The sequence below is a fragment of the Gopherus flavomarginatus genome, chromosome 2 (assembly GCF_025201925.1).
Source record: "Gopherus flavomarginatus isolate rGopFla2 chromosome 2, rGopFla2.mat.asm, whole genome shotgun sequence".
In the NCBI taxonomy this organism is placed as follows: domain Eukaryota; kingdom Metazoa; phylum Chordata; order Testudines; family Testudinidae; genus Gopherus; species Gopherus flavomarginatus.
The window spans coordinates 139,859,365-139,874,556 of record NC_066618.1 but is presented as its reverse complement, the minus strand read 5'-3'; the positions used below and the strand labels follow the sequence as shown (position 1 = coordinate 139,874,556).

Here is a 15,192-nt window from a genome sequence, read left to right as displayed (position 1 = left end):
CTGGACTGCAGAAAAGCTTTGCCACCTCTGTGCTACACAACAGCACAAAATGGACCACTTTAAATTAAGATGGGCACAATATTCTTGGGAATAGTTTCTTTTAAAATGCATTGCTCCCTGTTTACAGTCCTCTAAGCCAGTGTTTCCCACACTTGGGACACCGCTTGTGCAGGGAAAGCCCCTAGCAGCTGGGCCAGTTTGTTTATCTGCCCCGTCCGCAGGTCCAGCCAATCATGGCTCCCACCCACCGCTGCTCCAGGCCAATTTTAATAATTGCATTCACGCATTCAGCCCTTTTGTTACTACAGCAGCTACAGTGTTGCTGACACTTATTTGCAAAGTTTGGGGAAAATGAATATTTCATTTTCTATGACATGCGCAATAAACTTCATGCCTAAACCTAAGCAACATCCTTTAAGCATTTTGCTTATTGATTAGGCACAGCATCACCCTGGCCTGTATGTTATTACACCTTTAAGAATGAATTCTCTCCCACCTCACCCCCAACTTGTCTCTGTCCAATAATGGGCAGCACTGACATGCTTTGAAGAGATTTTTTTTCTACTTTGCCAGGAGAACGAAACTGTGACCTGGAGCATGAGGTAAAAATGGAAGTACGGGAATACATACATATACACTCTGTCCCCCATCCCCAGCAGGGTCATGGGTAAACAAAGTTAAAAAGCCAATACATATTAATTTCTTTGCCACAAGTAAACAGAAGGGTGCTCAAAACATTAGTTTCAGTTGCATTTGAATCCAATTCAAGACGTCAGTAGTAGTACGCCAATATACATACTTTGTTGACGAGCTTACAAACAAGCGAGATCCTTTGGGTTTGTTACACCAAATACAATATTTGGTCCTTTTCGTTTGTCTAGTGGAGTAAGACTATCAATGCTGTCATTTTCAGTAACTGGGGAAAATTTGCCACAGGCCATCTAGTACAGCTGACTACTTCTACGGCTGTCAACATTCCATACTGCAAAAGCTATCTATCACATGAAGTGTGCCTCACTGTGGGCACACTAATGGATTTCCACTTTGGCTGTCAAAAAGCATGTATAATTTTGCTGTCATTGTAGAAGCCTGCCTAACACAATGAGCAAGAGGATAGTCTCATTCTCACAAGAAAACTCACTCTGCACAAATGCTATTATCCTCATCGACTTTTCAGGTATTTGTGCACTGGTCAACTTGTGGCTCTTTTAGAAATAGGCTCAGAACAAATACCCCAGATAAGACTCAACATCACTATTTACATCACCCATCCATGCAAATCTCTAGAGCAAATATAAGGTCTCTTTCAAACTGCACCTCCTCCCCCACAACCGTATCAAGGGGAAAGAACCAATTCTTTACCGAGTGCTGAGTATTCACACACATATACATCCCAACCCCCTCATGGCATTTGCTTAGATGTACCACAGATAAAGCCGAATTTTTACACACCTAACCCGGACTCCCCTTCATCTTTCCAGCCGTGAGTCTGCATTTTCCTTTCCAGCCCACTTCTTTTGCAGACATCCAGATGAAACAAGTAACCAAGGCTGATGTCCTCGCTATCTCCTCCCCGGGCCTGTTAGCTGGGCCATGATGAGGGAGGGAGGAACTCCCCGGAAGAGGGGAGCTGCAGCTGATGTTCTGGGGGAGAGTAATCACAGCCGGAGCCTCATCCCTGCCGTCGCGCAGGATCTGGGGAGGGGTGTTACACTGGGAGCCTCCGCCACTGTTTATTCATTTGCCTTGTAGTCAGCAGGCAGCCCTTCCCTCTCCGCCGTCCCCAGCGGTAGCCGCAGCAGGCATGTGGTGGGTGCCCCCCCCCCCGGGGGCACCAATCCCTTCCGAGGCGTAGCCTCTATTGCTGGGGACTTAATGCCTCCGGCATCAAAGCTGCCATCGCCACATCACAGCTTGCGCCACAGAACGAGCATTATTCTGCAGCTCCCTGGAGTGCAACTGACTAGGTACCGAGGGGAGATACTGAGGGAGGAAGAGGCGGACTCCATTTTTATCCCAGCAGCCTGTCAACAAGCTCCCCTGGTTTTTCCCCTCCCCAGTCTCCAAAGCACAGAGAGACTTTCCAGCTCAGCGGCAAGCTAGCAACACACGAGGAGCAGCAGCAGCCCGGCTCCTTCCACTGCTCCTCCTTCGTGCAGGCAGGGAAATCCCTCAACGTTTTTACTTCCCGCTGCAAACACGGTTTTGAAATTTCCCCTCTTCCTAATCACCGTCTAGAAATGCAGCCCAGACACACAAGGACTGGAGTTGCATTGCTATTTATAGTAGTGCCATCCACACCCTACACACATGGCAAACATCACCCCATTACGTGCAAATTTAACCTTTACGTTAGCAAGAGCCTCGAAAGTGCCTCCTTTTCCCCCCTTAAATCCATGAACTGCTTCTATGCCCTTCCCCTCCATTTGGGGGCTGTTGGGGAGGGGAGGGGCTTTCTCTCGACCTAAAAGTTCAGCAGTGAAATACGATGAGGGGGTTAACCCCTCAGCTGGCCATGGTAGGAAGTCCTTTCGTGTCTGGCGTCAAATGCTACTTTAAGGTTCTGCTTCCAAGTGACATGTGTTTTCTTACTAACGTCATAAATACTTACACCTGTCACCAGTCGAGCCACAGTTTGCTACATCACAGAAACATGGCCTTGATGCTTATTAAACTAGGCCGGTCTCCACAATTTCAGATAAACATTTATTTCTGATTGTGTCCCAACTTTTGTAAGTGAATAGTATGCCGCCTGAGGTTTGTTAGTTCACCATTAGTGACTGCGATATCACCCCTGTAATTATTTTCCAATATCCGAGTGAAGTGAAGCAGCATGGTCATAGTCAAAGGTCATAACTTACTGTAGCGACAGTTGTGTATGGATAGTCCCCTCCTTTTTATTCATGGGGGTTGGAGTAGAAGCTTTTTTTTTCCTTGACATTCTTTAACAGTTAACTATGACAAAGGCTGCAATTCAGATTTCTCCCTGTGACATGCTCCATAGTAAGCTCTGCCATTTACACTGACGTATACCTTAATAATAGGGAGCACACAACTGTCCCCTTAAAAAGAGACATCCGAATACTCTAGATTGCAGTCATGTATAAAAATGGATACCGTAAAATGTATGCAATCCTGTACAGACCAACGAATCTGTAGATCTCTTACACCCCTCCCCCTAGATACACGACGATAAATACAAGAGATTCATAGAGAGTTGCTTTCTTAGGGAGGGAAAGAAAAGCCTCCCCCAATAAGCTACCAGTTTACATTTCTCACAAAGCCAGCTCCAAAGCGGCGAATTGCTCCCACTCCCTCTTGGGGGGAAGAAAGAGAAAAGAGACTTTTCACCACCTCCTCCAAGCTGGTGCAAATCTTGGCCTCCTAGTCCGCCTTCCCCATCCCCCATCAAAATCTCCCCTGTCCCAAGGAAACAAGTACACTCACCGGATCGAAAAAACGCCGCGATGTCTGCAGAGTCTTTGGCCGCCTCCTCAGCCCCTTCCCCGGCGTTGCTGCTGCTGGTCGTGGAGGTGGTGGTAGTGGAGCTGCTCATGGCTGCTGCGTACAGCGGCTGCTCTTCCAGACAAGATCCCACCACCACCACCACCCTGATCCACTCACTGCTCCCCCGCTGGTGCCTGGGAAGAGGAAGGTGTGTCTATGTTTTGTCTTCAGGTCCCGGCTTCACCTTTTAGCAACAGCCAACGCGGAAATCCAGGCAGCAGAGTAATGCACCGAGATGGGGGTGGCTGCCGGTGGCAACAATAAATAGAAGAACATGAAGGTATTCGTTCAATTGCAGCTCTACGGGAGTCCCCCCTTCATCCCCCAGCAGCCACCTAGGGGGCTGTGTGTGAATGCACAGATTCAATGCATGCGGGCAAGAGACGGGGGAGCAGAAGCAGGGACAATTGCAGGAGGAAGGGAGTGGGGTGCATGGAGCGGGGTTGCAATCAGTGCAGCAGGAAGCTGGTGGGAGGGGAAACAGGGGTGTTGCAGCCTCTTCAGGGATCAGGAGCAGCAGCTGCAATAGCAGTGGTGGTATCCGCAGCAGCCACCATTCTCCATCTTGGTTTTCAAGTGGGGTGGGCGGGGGGGAGGGGATCAGGGAAGAGAATCCCCGCCCAGGGCACAAGGACGCAAGGAAAACGGGGAGAGATCGGAGGGGAAGCCTCGGCGATCTCCGGCTCTGCTCGGCACTGGGCGGCTCCCGCTGCTGAGGCGGCTTCTCATTGGCTGCCCGCGGGGGCGAGCGCGGGGCTGCGCGAGGCTGGGGTTCCCCGCGTGCGAGAGGCACCGGGACACCCCCGTGCCCGGGGAGAGAAACCCCGCAGCGAGCCCTGGCGGCGCGTGGCTCCGGGTGGAGGGGCGCAGCCCCCGGCTCCGTCCCTCGGAGGGGGGGGCCGCTTGCCTGCCGTGCGCCCACCAGGTGGCGCCAGAGCCGCAGCGCCGGGTGGGGGCAGGGTCCAGGTTCGCGGGAACGCAGCTGCTGCTGGGGGCTGCGTGTGGGGCAGGCTCAGCCTCCACATCCCGAAAGTATTTTCCCCAGCCGCCTATGGGGGAGGCGGGATCAGCCTCTCCGCCGGGGAAGGGAGAGGCCAGCAGCCTTCTACTGCTGTGGGAAATGTCTGAGCAGAGCAAGGGATGAGTCCTGGGCCTGACGCCCCCTCCCAGGGTAAAGGGCAGAATTCATCACTTTCCGCCCCCCCCCCCCACCAACTTTGAAATGCGGGCGAAGGCAGCCAGCCCCGCTTGACAAAGTAACTGCAACACCCACCCCCCAGTCACTTGTAGTGTCTAGCTCCATAGCACATATAGATAAGATTAAGAACATCATTTTCTTCCCTTGATCATATTTCTCAAAACTGTTTGTGTTGTCCATCTCTGTTGAGATTATTAGTTTCCCAAACTGTATTGTTTTTGTATTTTAATTATATATGTGAATGTGAATGTTTTGGAACTTTATAAATGAAGAAAATCCAGTGAGTTTATTTCTTGAATTTGTATTTGTCATTTGATTTTGCCATTTCCAGCCATTTATATTTAACAGCAACATTGTAGAATTCCAGACAGGAATAGCTAAGATTGCATCTATGCAAAGCTCACTTTTGACCTCTTCAACACCTAGGCAATTCCTCTAATCAGTTCAGAGGTTTCCCATCAAACTGAAAATTTGCCCCATGAATGCATTATTGCATGGAATGGAAAACACATGCTGAACAATTTTCAAGACATTTGGGGCTTCCACAGTTCTGAAAAATGCATGCCACTTATCAGCAGGTCCAGCAAGAATGTCATCTTCCATTAGAGCTGGGACACCAGTACTTAAGAGACAGAACTCCCTGTAGAAATCATCCTCATCCATGACAGTAGCAGCACTCAATTTCAAAAGGTCTTGCAGCTTCATTAAGTCATCAAATGCTGGCACTTCCTTGAAATTTAGCCATGAAAATGACTTAAATGGAAAGTCTTTGAAAGAAAACCATTTCTCCAGATAAGCTACTGCTCAACTGTACATAGTCTTTGCTTCATTTCTGAACTTTTCCTGGGCTTCCCTTGGCAAGTGTGTTAAAGCTCTGTTCACCTGATAACCGAAAAACTCATCCTTTGCTCTGTCAATCAGCTGGCTTCTGACATCCAACATCAGATCAAAAAGTTCTGTGGCATTCGTAGAATCCTTTTCAAGAATGGATATTGACTTCTGAACAGGGCCGGCTCTACAGTTTTCGCCGCCCTACGCAGCACACCAAATTGCCACCACGGACGGCGGGGGCAGTCCGTGTGCCCGTAGAGCGGCAGGCGCATTTCCTCGGCTGCGGTAATTCGGTGGCAGCTTCTATGTTTAGCTGAAGCCGCCGCGGACAGCTAAACACAGAAGTTGCTGACGAATTGCCGCCACCGCGGAAACGCACGTGCCGCCCTAAGGGCACACGGACTGCCCCCGCCGTCCGCAGCGGCAATTCGGTGCGCTGCTTGGTGGCAAAACAACAGGGACTGTCACGTCCTGCAGATTGCCACCCCAAGCACCAGCTTGGAATGCTGGTGCCTGGAGCCGGCCCTGCTTCTGAAAGATGGCCATGACAGAATGCAAACAAAATAAATGTATTCAGGAAGTGTCAACTTATCATTTAACTCATGCTCCTGATCTCCGATCAATCTCCAGATCAGCCTGTCACAGTCCGATTCCTCAAGATCCAAGAAGTACACTTTGATAGCTTACCAGTTCAACATAGGAGGAATTCTGGCAGAATACCATCAGGGTCTGTAGCCTTTCCTTTTTTTATCACGCCAAGTCCTTCTTTTACTTCCTCAATGCTGACACTGGAAGGTTCTCTGGGGATTGATGCAAGTGTCCAGTAGAATTGTTGATACACTCTTCTATCATCAAACGATTCCAGTGGCTAGCAACATTGTACTCTGCTACCTTCAGGACAGTACAGATCCCTGAAATATGGTGTGAGGCAATGATAATTGCCATTCTGAAGTCTGGGAAGCCCACTAATTAAGCAGGAAGCTATAGGCCAATTTCTCTACTATGCATAATCTATAAACTTCCTGAACATATCATCCTCAAAATAATACACCCTTTTACTGAGCCAAGTATCCCTGTTGAACAGGCTGGCTTCCAGCCAAATCGTAGTTGTTCCAGCCAAGTTATGGCACTCACAAATCACATTGAGGCTGGCTATCAGAAAAAAATAAAGACTGACACAGTATTTGTCGACCTGTCATCTGTGTATGACACTGTATGGATTAAGGGCCTGATGCTGAAACTTGCAAAAATTATACTTTGCTACCAAACACTTCGCCTGCCGTTGACCATGCTAACAGACGCCTCTGGGTGTACCTGGGTAATAAGATCAGCTCACTCTGTACCATAAATGGGTTACCACAAGACTCTGTACTCGCACCAACCCTTTTAAATATGTACCTAAGTGGCATGCCTCTAACTAAATCATGAAAATTTGGATATGCAGATGATTTTGCGATACCAATCCAAGTACTAAGCCTGCATGACATTGAGAAAGCATTAATGGAGGGACTCTGAAGTATAGAACAATACTTCTGGAAATGGAGGCTCAAACCAAATCCTGGAAAAAATAATAGTAAGTGCATTTTATCTTAATAATCGGAGTGCCAAAAGCACACTGAAAGTAGCTTTGTGTGGTAAAAATGTGCAACATAATTACATCCCAACATACCTCAGAGTGAAACTTGACCACACCCTTACCTTCCATGAAAACCTTGAGAAGGTAGCTACAAAGATAAAAATAAGACTCGACATAATCCAGAAACTAACAGGTACAACCTGGGGTGCATTGGCATTAGTGTTGTGAACATCTGCAATAGCACTTATATTCGGTAACTGAATATTGTGCACAGGTAAGGATCGGATGCAGCCACATGTGACTTGTTGACACGCAACTGAGTACAGCGATGCAGTGCCCTTAAGTTGACTCCAACACCATGGCTACCGTTCTGTCTAATATTGTTCCCCCGCAATGTTAGGACAGGATATGCTGAACTGCTGCAGCACTCTGCAAAGCTCAGCGAATCCAGGAAAACAGATGTCTTCTTATCCACCAAGACCTTGACAATGCCCCACCCCTCAACATCCTATGTCCCACAAACCTTTCTGGGAACATTAGCTTAGCCTCATGCAATCAGGCTGTGATCAGAAGGAGGCTTCGAAAGCAGATTGGGCTAAACAAGACTTAAAAAATAAGCACCTTATGCCGGATCCCATGCAGAAGGTGCCTGGGTTTGACAATCCATGGTCTTCTTGGTCTACTCTGAACTAACCATGGTAGATGCAGACATCTAATGCACAAAATGGAAAATCAAGGACTCCCCAGTGTGTGAGTGTGGCTCTCCATGACAGACCATGGAACATATCACCACCTACAGTCCAATTTATATATATGAAGGAGGCATTACTGCAATAAATTCTGCCACTCCTGATGTAGCCATTTGACTCAATTAACTTCAAGTGAAACTGTAGTTGCTGTTCTCCAGCAGCCATATGAAAGAAGAAAAAGAAGTTCAACAGAAGCCTTTCAGCTGTAGTAAAGAGGATTAACCAGCGAATGGGCACATGCAAAAGTACTTTCTGATACTCTTGCTCCACAAATTCAAAGCAGGATTTGAGACGTTCTACTTTTTTTGCACTGCATGAAAACTCATTGAAAATCTTCAAAACCAAACCTTCCATGCCAAAGCTGAGGGCTTTCATGCAGTTTTTTGCTGCATTGTTTAAAACACAACAGTTGCAGTTAGCTTGGATCTTCAGTGGTTGCACAGCTTTGAGTTCAACAAACACAGAACAGTTCTTACCATAATTCACAGAAGCTTTATTGACTCCACAAGCACTGACATTTTTCAGGTCCAACCCAAGCTCATTTATGGCATTAATTATGCCTCCTGAAATCAACTCCGATGTCTCATCTAGTTCTTCATAAAAATCCGAAAGGATGTTGATTATACCTCTTCCGATATTAAAAAACAAACACCAAGTAGCTGAAGGAAAAAACTTCCGGCTTCCTTCATTTGAAGCATAAGTAGCAACTGCAAAGGGAGAACCTTTCTTTTAGCTTTTATACTGCTGTTTCCAAAGAAAACACATTCTCAACTAGACTTTTGATTTTTGTTCCTTTCAGCTTCATTTTATTTGCCACAGCAGAAGAGTATGTAGATAATTTGCTATCACAGTCATTGACAAAAAGCTGCAGTTGTGCTTCACTTCATGAAAGACATAGGCCAATTCACTTGCAGCCACAGTGTCATCTTTAACTTTGTTTCCCTGTGAGAAAAATGTTGATATGCATGCATAGGTGCCAACTCTGTGGGTTCTCCAGGGCTGGCGCACCCATGGGGAAAAAATGGTGGGTGCTGAGTCTGCAGCTTTGGGGGCATGGATCAGACCTGGGTATGTGTTGCAGCAGACTGGCGTGTCTGGCTCAACAAGGCAGTGTTCTGGAGTCCCAAGATGGCAGTGGAAAATGGGCTCAGAGGTAATTTCAGCATATCAGATGACAGCCTCAAGGGGGTTTATGTGACCGAACCCGTCACAGTTGGTCAGCTGGCTTTAGAAATGATCTCCCCTAGGAACCAAAGGCATGTACAAGAAAAGCCTCTCTAAGGATGGGGAAACTAAGAGGCAGAATAGCTGTTGGAGGGGAAAGGAGACCAGATACAGCATCATTTGGACTGGATTCTGAGACAGTCAGAGGTACAAGCAACAGCTGCCTCCTAACTGGGGCTTCTATCTCTCCTGAACAGGGATGATCTGACCCCAGATAAACCTTAAATGAAAGCCAAAAATCAGGTAATTGGGATCCAGGGGCACAGCAATTAATACAGGGCTGGACACCCACCAGGAATAAAGTTTTAATCACAAGAACTAGAGAATTAATGATGGATGTTGTAAGACATGCCAGACCCTCACATTTTTTTCAGGAGGCTGCTCTCTGAATTTGAGGCAGACTCATATTTCTTACACACAAAAATGCCAAGGATTCCTATGTGTGTTGCTGGAGCTGCTGCAACTTCACCTTTATGAAAAGTTAATATATTTTTACTCATTTTAGCATACTCAAAGAATATCTTCAAGTACATTTTCCTACTTTTAATAAGAGAACAGTTTCACTTTTGCAAGATAGTAATTACTGTCCTGTTTTAAAAGGGGAACTGTTAATAAGGCCATCCTACTACATCCCCACCTGCACCACTTGACTTCCCCAGATTATGGAGCCAAACACTCCATGTCTCTTGATACTCATTAACCCTTCCTTGCCCGCCCCCTTTCTTTTCTTTGACAGTATCGGCCTTCCCTGCAGAAATCTGAGAACAAATTTGTGAGATGCTAACAAGATATTGCATGATCCCACATATGTACAAGCAGGACTGAATTTCATGTAGGCTCACAGTAGTTCAGCAGTAGGTGGGTTAATCTGAAAGCTATTCTCTTCTTGAATATGCCACTGAACACTACACATGCTACTTCTGGGGGAATTCTGCACCACCGCACAATGCAGAATTTTGCAGAAATTAATGTTGGGTGGGTGCACAGACTTTCCTTTTTTTCCCCACAGAAATGGGGTGCAGTGCTGCTGGCCAGCAATAGGGGCCACTGTACCTGGCAGAGTCCAGAATGCAAATAGAAGGCAAGGCCGGGGGGAGGGAAAGATAACTGGAGGGTTCCCAGCAGCTGCGGTTCCCAGCACGCCCTTTAGCAAGGAGGCAGGAAACTCCATGCAAGCTCATGACCCACATCCATCTGTTTCTCCCTCTGGATCCCTGGCCTCTAGGAGGATAGTGTCTGGGCCAGCGGGGGCTGCAGATGGGAGGTAAGGGATCTGAGTGTCTGGACCAGGGAGGCCCCACAGCTGGTCTCTGGGCTGGAGGATGTGTGAATGTCTGGGCTGCAGAGGCTAATGGCTGGGCTCGGGGGAGGGTTCAAGAGTCTGGCTCCCCAGCTGGGCTCTGGTGGCAGGAGAAGGGGCAGAGAAGCTGGAACTGGGTTGTCATAGGGGTTTCTTTAACTCTCTACTCCTGGCGGAATTTTTGTGTGTGTCTGTATTGTCACAGACATACTTGCTGACAGGTATTTTGAAATAAATTATCAAAATAATTGAAACCGGCATGATTATATAGTGTCAGGGGTTCTCAGGACAAATTATTTGGTGACCTCAGAGTGCAGCTGCCAACTCTTGCTGGTGGCTGCTCTCCCAGTTTTTCCTAAAATACTTAATTAGCTTCAGGAAAAACAAATAAATATGCACATATACACGTCCAAATCATTTAAACTTATTTATTGCTAGCTAGTAAGTCTGCTATGAAAAATATTAACAGACATACAAGTATCACTTTTCACAGCAGACTTAGCCCTGGGAAGTCTGAGGATGAATTAAGCCCTGGAAGGGGGATCGGGGAGGCAACAGAGGCCAGGGAAGATCGGGGAGGGGGGTTTGGTGGGGGAAGCAGTGGGGGGCTGGAGCCTGAAGCCCTCGCGGCCAGAGCCTGCCTTCCTGCCACCCCTAGCCTGAAGCCCAAATCCTGAGCCTCACCACCCCTGGGAAGGTAGGGAACTTACTGGCTGAACAAGCCGCTGCCCTCCACCTCCCCAAATCACTACCCAGGAGGCTGTGGATGCAAAAAAAGCCCCTGGTGGCCACATTTGAGAAATGCTCAAATAATGTTGTTATGACTTGCAGAATTTTAAAATATTGTGCACAGAATTTTTAATTTTTTTGGTGCAGAATTCCCCCAGGAGTAACATGCTGTACACTCTTAATTCAGTCTTAGAGTTCCTGGGACACACTTCCTGCTGAGGTAGAAGCCAGGCAGCCTGGCACAGGGTAGTCTCAGGCTGCTGCTACAGAGAGCAGTAGGAAGGTTTTTTTTTTACCTAATTTCTGTACATGGTTCTGTTTATATTACAAGGCTTGTCTTGACACTGATCTGCTCATCAGTAAGATACTAAACTAAGAGTATTACTGCATGCATGTTAAGAGGTGGTGAGAGACATTAATTTCACTTGTCTACAAGATCCCCAAGACATTCAAGAGTCTCTGAACAGTACTGTAAGGTTATCATGCCCCTTCCCTTCTTCCTATGGTCTGATTCCCCTTGTTTATTCCCCCTCACCTCCACTTCCATTTGTTGGGATTTTCTCTTATATAAGTGCCTATTACCCTCCACCCCATCCCGTTTTTTCACAGTTACTATCTGGTCACCCTACCCCCCATGAGCTCTCTTTCCCCTCTCCCCACCCAGCCCCGGGAGGAGCTCGCTGCCCCCCCCACCACTCTGGCCCCGGCAGGAGCTTGCTTTTCCCTTCCCCTCCCACACCCCACCTTACCCTAGCAGGAACTCATTCTGCCCTCTCCTCTCACTCCCCCACCCTGGGCCCGGGAGGAGCTCACTCTTCCCCCCATTCCAGCAGGAACTCGCTCTTTCCTGCCTCTGCCGACCCGGGACCAGAGAAGTTCTGTTCCCCCTATGATTATTGGGGAGGACATGCCCCTGCTTGCTCCCCCTTGGGCATGCCCCTGTTTGGGAGTAAACTTAGCATGTTCTATGTCTGGTCAAGCTAAGTGAGACAGGCTTCAGTTGGCATGCAGCCTGACCAAGAAGTGCACTGTACTGCCTGAAGGCCACTGAAGATTTATGAAAAAAATTCAAAACTAGTGAGAACTGAAAGGCATGGTTGACAAAGGGGAACAAATATATGTGAAATATGAGAGAAGTTGCATTCCCCCCATAACACAAGCAGATCAGTTTAATAATGCATGAAATGTAGGTCTTCATGGTTGTTTTTCTATCAGAGCCAACTAGAAGCTTATGGTAGCAAAGACAACTAGATTTTCCTACTCCAAAAGCCTAGGCCCTTAATCACTTAAACTGAAATATCTCTGTGAAGTTACACTCCATATTCTTTATGGAAATATGCTTATGATATGGATATGACATAACTGAGATGTACTTTATGCAAGATGGCTCACGGAGGATATCATTAGAAAGGTTATGATTTACTGAATGTGATTATCCAATTTGTATGCCTCTATCGTTTCTGTATCTAAAGTTAGGAATATGGACTATGTAACTGTGACGCATGCTCAGAAAGGATTAAACATCCTGCAAAATAAATAACCCTCAGAAGACAAGTGGGAAGATAATGTTTGTGTATGTTCATATGTATGAGTAGGGTCAACCATGTAATCAACAATCCCTGTCTATGCTGTATTCTGATATTTCAGAGATCAAAAGAACAGCCTAACATTTAAATGAATTGTAAACACGGGATATCTTGATATTCATCTCTCTTTGAAATGTACTGTGAATGGTGGCAGAACAAGCCTTATGTTAATTCATATAGCTAAGTACCGAAGATGGACCTCCTTCAAAGTCATCCTAATTATCTTTTCTTTTCCAAGGAAATCCCAACTTGTCAAACTGTTTCTTGGCTGGAAGTTGCAATGTTAAAGGTATGCCATATATGGTAATGGCTCGACCCAACTCAGTATCTATCACTTGTAAGACACTCCCACCTCCGAATCACTGGAAGGATGACTGATCCCTGGGGAAATGAAACTGAAGAAAGATTTTTTAAATGAAAGATAGTACAACAAATAACTCAGTGGTTGAACTTGGAACTGTGGGCATTGAGCTCGGACCCAATTACACCTTACAAATATAGGTGACTAACAATGGTGTTACTATTGACTGGTTTTAGGATGGCCGGAGACCAGTTCAGAGATTCGCCTCTGTAGCCGGGTGGTTACCCCCTGGGAGAGGGCTGTGGCAGAGGAAAAAACTGCTAGGCTGGTTGGGGAAGTAGCCGCAGCGGGGCCACGCCCCAATCAGGCCTCAGCTGGCCCTATATAAGAGGCTGGGAGCCAGGAGCTCGGCAGTTTCTCTCTGTTTGTAGAGAGAAATGGGCCTGGCTGCAGGGAGTTAGAAACAGGGTACTTGAGTGAAGCAGGGCTGGGGAAAGGCAGAGGAGCCGGGGAGCTCCAGCCTGGAAAGCCCCAGGCTGCGGCCTAGCAGAAGGCAAATAGGTACTGGGAGTTGCAGAGGCATCCCAGGGAGAGGCAAAGGCAGCAGGTCCAAACTCAACCTAGCCATATACTAGGGCGAGGTGGGGATAGTGGGTGGGGGTTCCCTGGGGAGGGGAGACTCTTAAGACTGAGGGGTTACTGCCAGGTGGCAGCGCCCCAGATGACAGGGTACTGGGTCTGGGAGGGACACGGGAGCTAGCAGGACACCGGCCTGCAGAGGGGACTCCAATGGCTGGACAAGCTAATTTCCTGGACGACCAGCAGGAGGTGATGCAGGAGTGAGTCCTCCTGTTATAGTCTCCCTACTCACATCTTTCATCGGGGTTTAAGATCTCCCAAAATAAAACCCAACAAGGGAGTGCAGGAGTAAAGTTCAGGTATGTTTATTAGAAAACAAGATAAGTAAATGGGGTATGTAAATAAACACAGGTAAGTAAATAGGTAAAGGTAACACTATAACTGTACTGACTGTGACCCAAGATGGGTCCCAGCTAAGGGGTATAGAGTACTTAAAAGGTCTCTATCATATCTTGAAGCTTGTGTCTGGAGCCTCCTGACCTCATGATGCAGATCAGGTCCAAAACCGACCAGGTGACTCAGCAGGGTGAGAAGTGGACCTCAGGCAACAGGTAGGTGGTAATTCTGATTGATGCTGGTGATTCTTCTTTCTCCTCCCTTGCTTCATCGTGGGTGCAAGTAAGATTCAGAGGAGAGGGTGGCAGCTAGCAGCTCACCCTTGCGTGCAAGTGTGTTAAACCCTCTCACAAACCTAAGGCGCACTGCCCTGGCTTACCCACCTGAGTAGAACACACTGCTGTGATCCAGCACTCTGCCACTCAGGTGGGCAGCCCTTTCCCTCAGACATGCTAACCCTTATATGCCCTTCTGCTACTGGGCAGATCACATGTCACATGATTGCCCTGTTTCCCACCTTTCATTAGAAAGGGCGGAAAACTATACCTAAGGAGGGGGAAGAAAGGCAGCCAAGATGAAGTCCTAGCTGTTGTTGTCAGGAATTCAAGATGACATGTGGGTATTAACAACCAGAACAGAAATACAGAAATTCTTCCCCTACATTACTATACTTGCAGATGGATCTCCGGACACAGACAGGCTGTGTGACTGAAACATTGTTTCCTGGATTACCCACTACTTATAGAATGGTTGGCAAGAGGAACATAAAATCTGGATGAACCATGGCTATGGAGCATCTTGGGTGGAGATCAGGTAAGCTCTTTTGATGGTACATTGTCTCTCGAAGCACGCATCTCACGGGCTGCCGCTCAGAAGGACAGCACTACTTAAGGTGTGTTCTCACCTTATATAGTCTCTCTCTCAGCCATACCATGTGACCTAGATCCAGTGGTCTTCCCGCTGTTTTACACCAAATGACATAAAACACCTTATAAAAGAGAACGTGAACTTCTATAAAAGATCCTTAGGTCCTGATTCTGTCTTCTCAGATCTGCTTAGGCTTCATCAGGGGAAGTTTGAGTCACAAGACTGAGGTCCCAGTTATGCTGGTACCCTTTGAATATGAGATTTGGACATTGGACTATAACCTATGAACTATTTCTAAAAGAACTCTTTGCAACTACAAAGCTCACCATCTCTGCTATGAATCTGTGCC

At 47.2% G+C, this 15,192-nt stretch overlaps 1 protein-coding gene and 1 long non-coding RNA gene across 5 annotated transcripts in view; one reads left to right on the top strand and one right to left on the bottom strand.

Moving 5' to 3' along the window:
• Positions 1–4,160, bottom strand: part of TRIO (trio Rho guanine nucleotide exchange factor) — a 441,700-nt gene extending 437,540 nt beyond the window's left edge. For 3 of the 4 annotated variants that reach the window (XM_050937381.1, XM_050937382.1, XM_050937383.1), the window contains exon 1: positions 3,448–4,160. In XM_050937381.1, the coding sequence (XP_050793338.1) occupies positions 3,448–3,556 (109 nt within the window). In that variant the 5' untranslated portion in view covers positions 3,557–4,160. The remainder of the gene's footprint in view (positions 1–3,447) is intronic. The other variant, XM_050937380.1, reaches the window with a different exon arrangement.
• Positions 3,711–14,986, top strand: LOC127043638 (uncharacterized). Its single transcript, XR_007772292.1, has 4 exons — positions 3,711–3,787; positions 12,939–12,989; positions 14,099–14,191; positions 14,654–14,986. It is a non-coding gene; the product is annotated as an uncharacterized LOC127043638 (long non-coding RNA).
• The last annotated feature ends 206 nt before the right edge of the window (positions 14,987–15,192 follow it).